An 11,261-nucleotide genomic window follows, 5' to 3' on the forward strand; every position below is an offset into this window, starting at 1 on the left:
ATCCAGAAGAGGAGAGGAGAGGATCGGTTGAAAACAAGAGAAAGAAATGACTCGAGGGGTCAGCTGCCAGATCAATGAATGATTATAAAGGTACTAGAAGACGAAGAGGCAGGTGAAAAGGGCGAGGCTAATGCAGGTACAGGGTAAATTTCCAAGGGAGCAGGCATAGCAGCAGCAGCATCTTTGCATGCCCCATATCTTCATTCTTCCACATGCAGAAGCAGAAAGCAGTGAAGAATCTCGTGGTAGAATCCGGACAAGTTGTCGTCATTTTACACTACAATCACGGAGCCTGGACGAAAGATATGCCGATCCAGGGATAAACTACGCTGAATAGTCCTGCCCGGTGAAAAGTGGAAACACACCCTGCCGACAGTTTGCCATCTTGGGTGACTCAGGACAGGAATGGCCAAATGGAGGAATTCGAGTCCATCATAGACAGAGCCCAGAAGGAAAACCTCATAAGAATTTCTTATATGCTGTTGATTTGCAGCAGAAGGGAAAGAACACAGGGCAAAACACCTTGAACGCGAGCCGTCATACTAATAGACCGGGCAGTAAGAAAAAAGGAGCTAAGATTACTGAACAAACTAGTATTGAATTTGATTCACAGAACCAGTTCGGAGAATTCTTCAGTTCATCATGCGAAGTGCGCACTCAACCAAATGAGAGCAAGTTCCATAGTTACATTATTATCTATATATATCGACCTTAATATACTGAAGCATAGATTCGATATTATCCACAGTTCCGCACCAACTACATACGACGAAGCGCAGAGAAGCTTATACTCCCCCAAATTGCATCGCCGAGCTCACCTCTCGCGCTTTCTCTTCAACGGGAGCAGCTTCTTCACTTTGTCTGAGCTTCTGTTCACCGATTCTGCATCTTCTACGCGGCGGAAGCCAAGGTGCGACGACAAGTTCTCCACTTCGACTTTCGCGACATCCTTTCTTACTCCTATGTCAGTGATGTATCTACCGGCACAGTACATCCCGGCTGTGACGGTGGCCATTCCAAGTGGACCGGCAGCGAAAATCTTGAACGGGGTGGACAGAAGAGCTGCCAGTGGCACGCCAATGGCGGAAGATGCTTGCCCGCTCACCCCAATGCCAGGCTCATCCACGGGTACAAGTCCAGTCTTGCAGTAGAGCGCAAAGTCCTCGCAATTCTTCTCGAATATGTCGTAATTGCCAAACCCATTCTGAAGCAAGTGCATAGCTCTCCGGACCACAACCTCCGATGGGTCTGATTGGGCAATGGTGCAGGTTCCCCCACGAAATTTTGCAAGGAAAATTGCAGGTGGCACTCCGTACTCGAAGCAGTAGAGGGAGCCATTCCCAAGAAAGCAATCCAAGCAGGTGAGCACGACGCCACTATCGGCCAGCTGAAAACCACAGTCTGGGAATGTTGGGCACTCTGATGAAGCCCGTGAGATCAGGCCAGAGATGGAGTTGGATGAATCGGAAGTTTCAACTTCCTTCTTTCGTGTAAAATGAACCACTTTGCTCCCTCCAACATAAATACCTGAATATGCAATTTGTGGCAACTGAATAAGAAAGTGGCTAACACTAGAACAATTACTCCATGAGCAATATCAAAGAAAAGACACAGATGCAGGGAAAATAGACAGATTGGTGTGAGTGGGTGAGTGTGGGGCAGGGATAAGACAGTTTGTCCGAAAAATACTGACAACGGGCACTTTATTAAAGCATCAAGATTCTACAGTTTTGACAAATAATGCAGCTTTTCCAATTTCCATGCAGGTACCCATGGCATCATGCGCAAAACCTACAGCATGTCCTCCCTGCATATGGGCTATGGCCCTCACTGAATGCACAAAAAGGAGCACCTCAATAGATAGAACACTGCATCGGCGAATAAAAAGCACAGATCATTTTGGCTCCCTTCGATGTAGCCTCACAGTGAGACGATGTGGAAGCACCATATACGCTTTGCTAAATGCATTGCAAAGATCTGTAGCTCATTAAAGTACATAGAAACAAAGTAAAAATAATTGCAGTAACTAGTGAGGATCAAAGATAAAAGGGGCAATTCTTCTGAAGTTGGAATAAAAAAAATTAAAATTGGATACTAGTATACAGTTACTCCAAACGAATTAATAATAAGAAGACTTGAAGTGCTTATCTCTTAGAGTTAGAGCAATCTGGAATTAATAATAAGAAGGCTACTCCAGGAAGACAGCAAAGAGCAGATACGGACAGACAAGTAGGTCAGCAGTAGGTGAGCAGCAACATGTGTCGTTTGTTCTACATGTAAAGCAAGGAACATGGCATGTGGCATCACAGCCATCTGGAAGGATTTGGGGATGGCCTTGGTGAGCTTCAGTTGAGCTTGAAACCTCCCAATTGAAACCCCTCAGTTGGAGCCTAACCATCTGGAAGGAGTTTTGTACTACTGTTTTTGCGGTTACAATGATTTTTCCACCAAAATTAATGCTGTGGCAATTTTTACATAGTATAATACTGAACTCCGGATGAAAGAGAGTACGATTGTACAATAATTGGGGGATGTGATGCAGCTGACAAGTTGTCAATTTCTCATCAGGTAACTTGGCATTGCAAACTGGACAACCGGGGAAGGGAGACTTGATGGTTGACGCGCATCTCCTACCAATCAAGGAATCGTTGCTTGAAGCAGGGGACTTGGCTGTACAGATAAACCCCAGAGTGCCACAGTTGCGAGATGAAACATGCAGACGCACGCTAATTGCGAACAAAGGACATGAAAACACTAGCGTGACTGAAATCCCGCGGCGAAAATGCCCCCGCATTAAAGCACAATTCGCAGCGCCGCCGGCCGGCGGAGCAATCGGGTATCGAGAATTCAGGGCTGAGACCCCCGAGGAACGGCGGAACCGCGGAGAGTGGAGGGGAGGGGGGCCGTTGCAGCGTACCGTGGTGGGAGTAGGCGTAGACGGCCCTCCAGGTGTAGATGTGGTCGCCGGGCCTGACCTCCGACCGCTCCACCCGGTTCGACAGCAGCCCCATCGCCGCCGCCGCCGCCGCCCCCAACGCTCTCCTCCGCGCTGTCGGTGCGTCGCCGTGGCTTCTCCTCGCGTCCGTGCGAATGGAGTGAGCTCCAGTCAGTGTATATAAAAGGGGAGGGGGCGGGGCGGAGGCCGAGGCGAGGTAATAATAATGCGGGGGAGGGCGGAGGCGAGGTATATTCGCGGCGGCGAGGGCCGGGGGAGGGGGGAGTGGCGAGGTAAAGAATGTCGCTGTCACACGGCGTCGCGTCACCCACCACCGGTTCGGTTGGCTCGAGTCGTGGGCTCGGTCGCTGGCTGAGCTCCCATTTCCCGGCTCGGGGAAACCACAAATGATGGAGACCGAAGGCGAAGAATGATCACGTCGGTCGCGCTCGCATCACATGCCGCCGGCGTCACGTGACGAGGCGGGTCGGCACGTTGCTCTGCATGGCTCGCGGGCCGTGTTACCCGAAATGAAAGTTGTAGCGAATGTGGCGAGGCCGTTGGGACGGGTCGTAGGGCATCGGGCACCAAGGAGGGGTGCCAACCCACACAACAACTCCGGCTGTGCACCTACCTAACCCTCTGCCAGGTGCCACGGTGAGAGACGAGCCCACGCCGTGGCAGGTCCCTCGGTCCGATCTTCTTTTTTTTAGGGGAGGGGAGGTGGGTAGGGATGTGCCTACATTTTTTTTATATAATAATGGTATAAAGGGTGAACACAATGATGATTTTGATTTTTAAGAGACAAGAGGGATTGGCAATGGCATCACAGCTGACCGAACCGGATAACGATGGTGCCTGTGGGAGTATAATGTTTTTTCCCCTCAATTACATGGATATTTAGGAGAGAAAAACTGAGCCAAAACCTAGCCCTCTCACGACCTGACAATTTCTGGCCGTCCATTCCCGTCATCAAGCTTATCTGGGTTGTTAGTTGTGCTTAGTTTTTTTTTTTCCCTAGACCAACTGTCCTAAAGGGCATCTACTCTTGAAGAAAAAACAGAGACATGTGGTTCTCTGGGCCTTATCTGCCGGCCCATTTGACAAATCCCGCACAGAGACATGCAGATCAAGCTCCCATCGATTCTAAAGAAAGCTGAGCGCCTATCGCTAACCTCCCGGAAAAAAAGCGCCCGTCTTTGCGAGAGGGCAGGTCAACGGGACAGAGGGGCGATGTGGGTGAGGCGGGCGATCGATTTTCGAGGGGATTCATCCCTTGCGCACGATGCGGTGCGGGTGACGCGGGGGCGGCTCGATCCAGCCAACAGGCTGACGCTTCGAAACTGCTCCGCTGAAACTTGAAAGAGGTAACCATAATAAGTGTGTTTAGGACTCATATAGATTTGACATAATTATGTCACATCTAAGTTGGTGTAATTATTATTTTTCTTTGTTTCATTTTGTTTTTATTTTATTTCCTTTTTACGTGTGTCCAGGGGCTAACAGCGAACGTGCTAGGTTACATACGCTAGCTTCCTTCACTTTAGGTACGCTAGCTTGAGGCGGAGGCGATCTTCGAGGGGCTGACGGCAGCGGAGGAGGAGTCCCTCTTCACGCGTGGAGGGCGCAAGCATCCGCTCCAGGTGCTGCTATGGGCGATGGATCAGGCGGATTCGCCGGTGAGGGCGGTGGCGCGAAAGTGGGTGGCCTTCACCTCCTTCGAGACGGCGCGCCTCGCTCCGGCCACGAGGGCAACGACGCTCAGATCTCGCGAGGGGGTGCTAGCGCTCCCTGCTCCAGGCTCGGCCATGGCGCCGATTGTGATTCAGGAAGACCCGATGGAGCAGCCGCCGCGGGAGATGGTGCAGGTGCCGCGTCGCTCCGCTCGTCTGGCTCCAGCTCCATCAACTCCGACTCCACGCCGCTCGGCATGCCTCGCCGGAAACGAAGCCTGATGCCTTCACTAGCCAGCAACCGCTTCTGGAAGCTGGCTAGTGAAGATTCAGGTAGCGATTCTCACGAGGTTGGTGTTGATTCAGGTATAGATTGCAATTACATTTTTCCATATGCATCTCCTGATGATAATACAAAAGGGGAATCACGTGTCGTTGATACTCACAGCCGTATTAGGCGAGTAAATCGTAGAATTAAGAAAAAAAATGAATCAATATGTTCAGAGTATGCTTCTGAAGCATGTAGAGGGTGTGGTTAGAAGAGATGAAATTGATAAACTGATGGAATGTCAGGAAGGGTTTACTTATGTTGACTCACCTAGTTGGGGAGATTACCACAAAAATGGTGTAGATCTAGCATTGATAAAAATTAAACATAGAAATCCAGCAATTTGGGATTGTGTCAAATTCCCTGAATTTCTAAATGATATTGAGAATGATGAAGATAACTCAGTTGAAAGTAACATAAAAAAACACATGGGAGAATGCTGAGATAGATAAGATTGACATTAAAGGAGCTGAGGCTATTATCCCTGAGAATTTTGTTCTTGAGGAGGTGGCTGATGAGATGCAAGGGGGAGGGGATCTGCAGACCTGTGGGGAGGAAAACAGAGGAGATAACTGCTCGCACGTTTTGTTTGAAAGCCTGGCCCATATAGCTCGGCCCACTGGGGGTGGTGGTTTGGGTGGCCCAGGATGGAAAGGAGGGGGTGGCCATATATAAAGGAGGCATCCCTCCTTCCGTTCTAGAGCCAGACTTCCTCCACCCACCAAACCCTAAAAAAGTCAGGGTGGCGGTTGGTCTGGGGACAGGATCGGTGGAGGCAGAATCTTGCTGGGAAGAAGAAGAGATCATGGCAGGTAGGCAAGATAATTGGCGCCCAAGACCAGGAAGAGGAACATGATTTGGTGGGAGAGGTAATTTCTATGGCAAATCTAATATCTCTGACAGAGGGTTTGGTAGGCAGGATGTGAGAGATCAAGACAACTTCAAATGGAGAAATAGAGAGGGGAATTACAGAGGAGGATCCGGAACTAACAGTAGTGGCTCAGGGGAAGAAGGGGCTTCGATGGGAAATGGTAGATACCCTGAAGGTAAGTCAGGAAGATTTAGCCCGGGCAGATTTGGAGAGCAACAGGAAAAAGTTCAGGCTGGGACTGGAGAGATGGCCACTGGTAATAACTTTGTGGTTGCTAATCCCAGCATGCAGCAGATGGGGATGCAAGGGGGCGAGATACAGATGGCAGGAGGATTCCCTGTGCTAAATAATCCCAATTTCCCTCAGATGGTACCTGTCGGAGGGATGAACCCTGGGCAGGCAACGGAACCCGGATCTATTTCAAAAACAGCGGGGCCCGCATCGCCCCGAAAACCGCGTGCGCCACGCCGGGTCGCTCGACCCGGCAAGGCGCGCAACCCGGCCAAGACCCTCGACTCGGCAAGATACATCGACCCGGCCGCAGCGGCTGGCGCAAGGCAGCTCAGCCCGGCGCAACCTTGGCTTCCCCAGCAAGCCAACCCACCCGTGGCGTCCACGGCAACCCAGCCACGGGTCAACTCCCGTCCAAGGTTGTATGATGGGACGAGACCTCAATCACCGATGACCAAGACTACAGTGCCCCCTGTAGGAACACGCGGTACGCTACACTAGCGCCAAATAAAATTCTCTACCACGCACCCAAGATCATGCTGCTGGAAATAGATTACGAGATCGGGTTTACCACTAGACGCGTAGTCACCGCAGCGAAAGTAGAGTTGGTGATGCGTGTAGTCGATCTCTCGGGCCGTCTCCCCTCTTGATGCCGATCTCCCACGAACAGCGAATATCCGCAAACGGTGATCTCCCGCGAACGGCTCCTCGCGGTTCCCTCGAACGGTTCGTCCAAGCACCGGAGATGCGATGCCTCCAAGGTATCCACACGTACGGGGAGCAGCGTCGAGCGGCGGACTGCTAGGTCCGGTCACGCGGCATGGGCGTGGGGAGTGGCGGCGGCTCTCGAGGGTGGAAAAAGGATCAACCCTAAGTGGTGCGCCCACTCCCCTTTATATAGACCTCCGAGGTGGGCTCAACACTTGAGCCCACTTGGAGTCCACATCCATTTTCGACTCATATCTAATCCGAATGGGCTGCATCCCCTTAAGTGTGCGACCCTATAGGTTCACGTACACATGGACACGACCAGAGTCGATAGTTGGTAGCGGCTCCTAGCAGAACGTGCCAACTCCCATATGTGCATAAAGTCGTTTTGACGAACCTTGACAATGTGTCATATGCAAAATTCCTTTTGCCTCACGATATTTGTTGTCGAGCCCAAGGCGAGTACTTGTCACCCTTGTGGTAGCTCGACCTCTCTTCTCGAAACTGTGATATAGATTCTCAAACTGGGTTAACACTTAACCCAAGTCGCATGGCCATGCTTTCCGAATCTGATCACTCGAGAGGGCCCAGAGAATATCCCTCCATATAGGAGTGGCAAATCCCATCTTGGTCAACCATGTCTCGCAGCATGTCTCACGACTCACCCGAAAGCTACCTTTATAACTACCCAGTTATGGAGTAGCGTTTGATAGACCCTAAGTGAGTCGATCCTCATCCCGAGAACATGCGAGGACCTCAGGTCTAGGACATGTCATAAACATTGTACTTGAGACTAACAGATGACTATATCTCCTTGCGTCTCAAAGTGGGTCTGTCCGACTCGGTGATCTCCATCCCCGAGTCCATACTATCAGTTTAGCATCTCCATGCACATGACTTGTGAAACATAGTCATCAACGGAGTCGTATACTAGTCGAGGATATGTGTCCGCATAACCTTATCAACTAGGGACCATTAGAACAATCATCATACAATACATAGTTCCACAAAAAAGTCACATACTTATTGATACATATCATTGATGATGTTCAAGGACAATACAAAGGACTCATGAATACATATGGAAATATCATCATCACATGATTGCCTCTAGGGCATATCTCCAACACCCCCGCCCATGCCCGTGGTCAGCCAGAGCGTGGCAACAATGCCCCTTACCTACCCGCTGACCAGGGCTGGCACGGCAACAGTGTTCCCGCCCTCACCGCTGACGACAGCAAGCGGCGACCTGACAGAGAACATTGTGCGCGGCTCGACTCGGCCACGCCATGACGATCGATAAGACGACGCACAGTCCCCCTAGGCACGCAGGGCCCGCACCTAGGGGAACCCGGGGAACCACAAGCCCCCAAGCGGGACCCAGCCCAGAACCCCGGACACCGACAATACGGACCCACCGACTCCGCATATTACCATTGTAACCCTGGGTGAGTTGATCTATAAAACCCCCAGGAGTCCATGCCCACAGGGGCATGAGATATATGGCATGTAAGATCCCCGGCATGCAAAAGCAAGCAAGATAGGACTAGCCACTACCTAGCAACACCAGAGAGAAGGAGCAGCCCGAGCCTTGGTCAGCCTCCTTCCTCCTCCACACAGCTCCAGGAGCAACATTGTACTATCGACCATCCAACTAAACTCGGTAGGACTAGGGGTGTTATCCCTCCGGAGAGCCCCGAACCTGGGTATGTCCGGTGTCCCGCGCCCGCGCATATCAACCTCGCCTCCGAAGCCCACCAGCGCCCTCGAGCCTCCTTCTCTCTTTAGCCATCCCTTGGCATCAGCCGTGCGCCCACCACGATAGTTGGCGCCCACCGTGGGGCAGCTCGAGGAGCTAACCGGAAGCATGCTTCGGACGGGGCCCTTCTCCTACTCCGACGAGTCCGTCGCTCTGGTGGACGACGTCATCGGCGCGCTCGCCGCCTCCTTCACCATGTTGCGCATCTCCGATGCGCTCGCGGCCGACGAGTACCCCAGTGAGGTGCTCAGCTACTCCGACTCCCCGCTCTCTCTCAGCGGCGGATTCACTGCTGGGGCGATGGACGCCCACGTGGAGGTCTTCATCACCGGCGATGGCGCCTCTTCCTCGTAGAGCAAGGCGAGAAGAGTCGCCGAAGCCGCGGCCGCCACAGCGCGGTCGGAGTTGTCCGACCCGCTGCGCACCGTTATGCAGAGCCTCCGCATCCCCATCGGCACCGACGTCGACGCCACCAACGTCGCTGAAGCCCGAACCCAGCTCGAGGACAGGCGCCAGCAAATGCTGGACCTGTCCGAGACGTTGGCCGCCACCAGGCGCCGCCTGGAAGCTGCTCAGATGGAGCACGACGCTGCCCACAAATTCACGCCCGCCGCAGCCGAGCCAAGCCGGGCGCCGATACTCGCGCCCGGGGAGGAGCGATCGGCCGGGCCTTCGGCGCAGTCCGGACCATCTACGAGACCCCAGTCAAGAACATGCGCGCTGCGAAGGCAGCCGCGGTCGGCCTCGACCAACTCGCGGGCGAGGAGCTCAAGGAGCGCATCGGGCGGATGCGCGAGCTCCTCCACGCCGCCAACACCCAGCAGGATCGCCTTAACCAGCTCGCCAAGCCGGCAGGGTCCGGCTCCGCCCGCCTTGGCGGACCCGGCGAACTCCTGCACACGGCCTCCTCGCCGCCCGGCGAGGCGCACTCCGGCCAAGCCCGGACCCGGCGCAACCCGGCCGGCACCGCCGCCGATGCTCTGGGCAACGAGCCCGCCCCGGAGACCCAACATGGACCTGGCCAGCCTGGTCGGCGTCCGGCTCCAGCTGACCCGGCCCCTCGGGGCCTGGCCGCCAGTCGACTCGGCCTGCGCGCCATCAACGACACCGACGCGCGCCACCGCATCGATCAGCTCGCTCGCTCCCTGGAGGTGGAGGAGAGCGGCACTATCGGGCCGGCGTGCTTCGGCCCACGCATCCGGGAGGAGCCCTTCCCCAAGTGGTTCGTGCTTCCCCGCGACACCCCCAAGTACATCGAGACCGTGAAGCCAGAAGACTGGCTCACCGACTACACCACGGCCATTGGCATCACCGGCGCCAATCGTCGTCTCTTTGTGCGCTACGCACCGCTCATGCTCCAAGGATCGGCTCGCACATGGTTGAACAGCCTGCCGATGGGCAGCATCAACGCATGGGTCGATTTCGAGGAAGCGTTTGTCCGCAACTTCACGGGGACGTACAAGCGGCCCGGTCGCCCCAGCCAGCTCGCCATGTGCGTGCAGGGGCCAACAGAGACCGGCCGCGAGTACCTCGCACGCTGGACCGAGCTCCGGAACAGTGTGAGGGCGTCCATAAAGTCCAGACGATCCAATACTTCGTCAGCGGGTGCCGAGACGGCACCCTCCTCAAGCACAAGCTTCTACGCTCCAAGCCGACCACCATGGCCGCGCTCATGATGACGGCGGACAAGTACGCCAACACCGACTCCGCCATGAAGATCCAGGTGACCCTGGATAAGGCCGGCAAGGCGAAGCCGGTCCCTCCATAGACGCCGGCTGGCGAGAGCAGCCGATAGCAGCACCATCAGAACAACAAGCGCAAGGCCGAGCAGTCGGCGCAACGTCACGACAACCGGCTCGTCACGGCCGCCGAGCCTGTGGCGGACCCGACAGCAAAGCGCCGGCAGACCGGCAGGATGGCATGGCAACCCGCCATGAGCTTTGGAGAGATGCTCGACGCCCCATGCAAGCACCACAGTAGCGCAAGACCCTCCACGCACACGCTACGATAGTGCACCATCACCAAGCGCATCATGAGGGGCGACGTTCCGCCTCCTCCGGGTCCGGCTCCAGCTCCGGGCGCGGGGCAGCCGCCTCCGCCTCCACCGCCGCCTCCCGCCGGCGGCGCGATGCGGAACGACGCCTACCCGGACCAGAACGCGGCCTACGTCGTCTTCACCAGCCTCGGCGATGACAATCGCAGCGAGCGCCTCCTCCGGCAGGAGGTGAACACCGTCGTCCCAGCCAAGACAGATTTCATGCATTGGTCGGATCGCCCGATCACCTGGACCCGGGAGGATCACCCGGCAGTCATGCCGAGTCCGGGTGGTTACGCCCTCGTACTCAACCCTACCATCATCACGCGGCACACCTGCAAATTCTCCCTAGTCCTCATCGACGGCGGCAGCGCATCAACATCCTCTACCGCGACACGATGACCAAGCTTGGCCTCAAGGCCGAGGACCTAGAGCCAACCCGGACCGTCTTCAACGGCATCGTACCCGGCCTCTCCTGTTCACCCATTGGCCGGGTCCGGCTCGACGTCCTGTTTGGCAACAGCAGCCACTTCCCACATGAACCAATCTGGTTCGAGGTGGTGGACCTGTCCAGCGCGTATCATGTGCTGCTGGGCCGGCCCGTGCTCGCCAAGTTCATGGTGGTCCCCCACTATGCGTACCTGAAGATGAAGATGTCGGGTCCCAAGGGCCTCATTACCGTCACCGGCGACTACCGCAAGTCTCTAGAGTGCACCCGAGA

At 54.9% G+C, this 11,261-nt stretch overlaps 1 protein-coding gene across 1 annotated transcript; it reads right to left on the reverse strand.

Annotated features, from left to right (window-relative positions):
- Positions 1 to 578: 578 nt before the first annotated feature.
- LOC119311223 lies at positions 579 to 3,186 on the reverse strand. Its single transcript, XM_037586862.1, has 2 exons — positions 2,918 to 3,186; positions 579 to 1,527 (listed from the first exon to the last, which is right to left on the reverse strand). Exons 1-2 carry the CDS (start codon positions 3,009 to 3,011, stop codon positions 815 to 817), a joined length of 807 nt encoding a protein of 268 aa, XP_037442759.1. The 5' UTR covers positions 3,012 to 3,186; the 3' UTR covers positions 579 to 814.
- Between the last annotated feature and the right edge of the window lie 8,075 nt (positions 3,187 to 11,261).

The sequence above is a fragment of the Triticum dicoccoides genome, chromosome 5B (genome assembly GCF_002162155.2).
Source record: "Triticum dicoccoides isolate Atlit2015 ecotype Zavitan chromosome 5B, WEW_v2.0, whole genome shotgun sequence".
Lineage (NCBI taxonomy): Eukaryota > Viridiplantae > Streptophyta > Magnoliopsida > Poales > Poaceae > Triticum > Triticum dicoccoides.

Excerpts from the sequence above, each read along its gene's own strand:
- LOC119311223 (XM_037586862.1), bottom strand. The coding sequence starts at position 3,011 with ATGGGGCTGCTGTCGAACCGGGTGGAGCGGTCGGAGGTCAGGCCCGGC. Across the intron at positions 1,528-2,917 it reads CTACGCCTACTCCCACCACG|GTATTTATGTTGGAGGGAGC; the intron begins GTACGCTGCAAC and ends TTGCATATTCAG.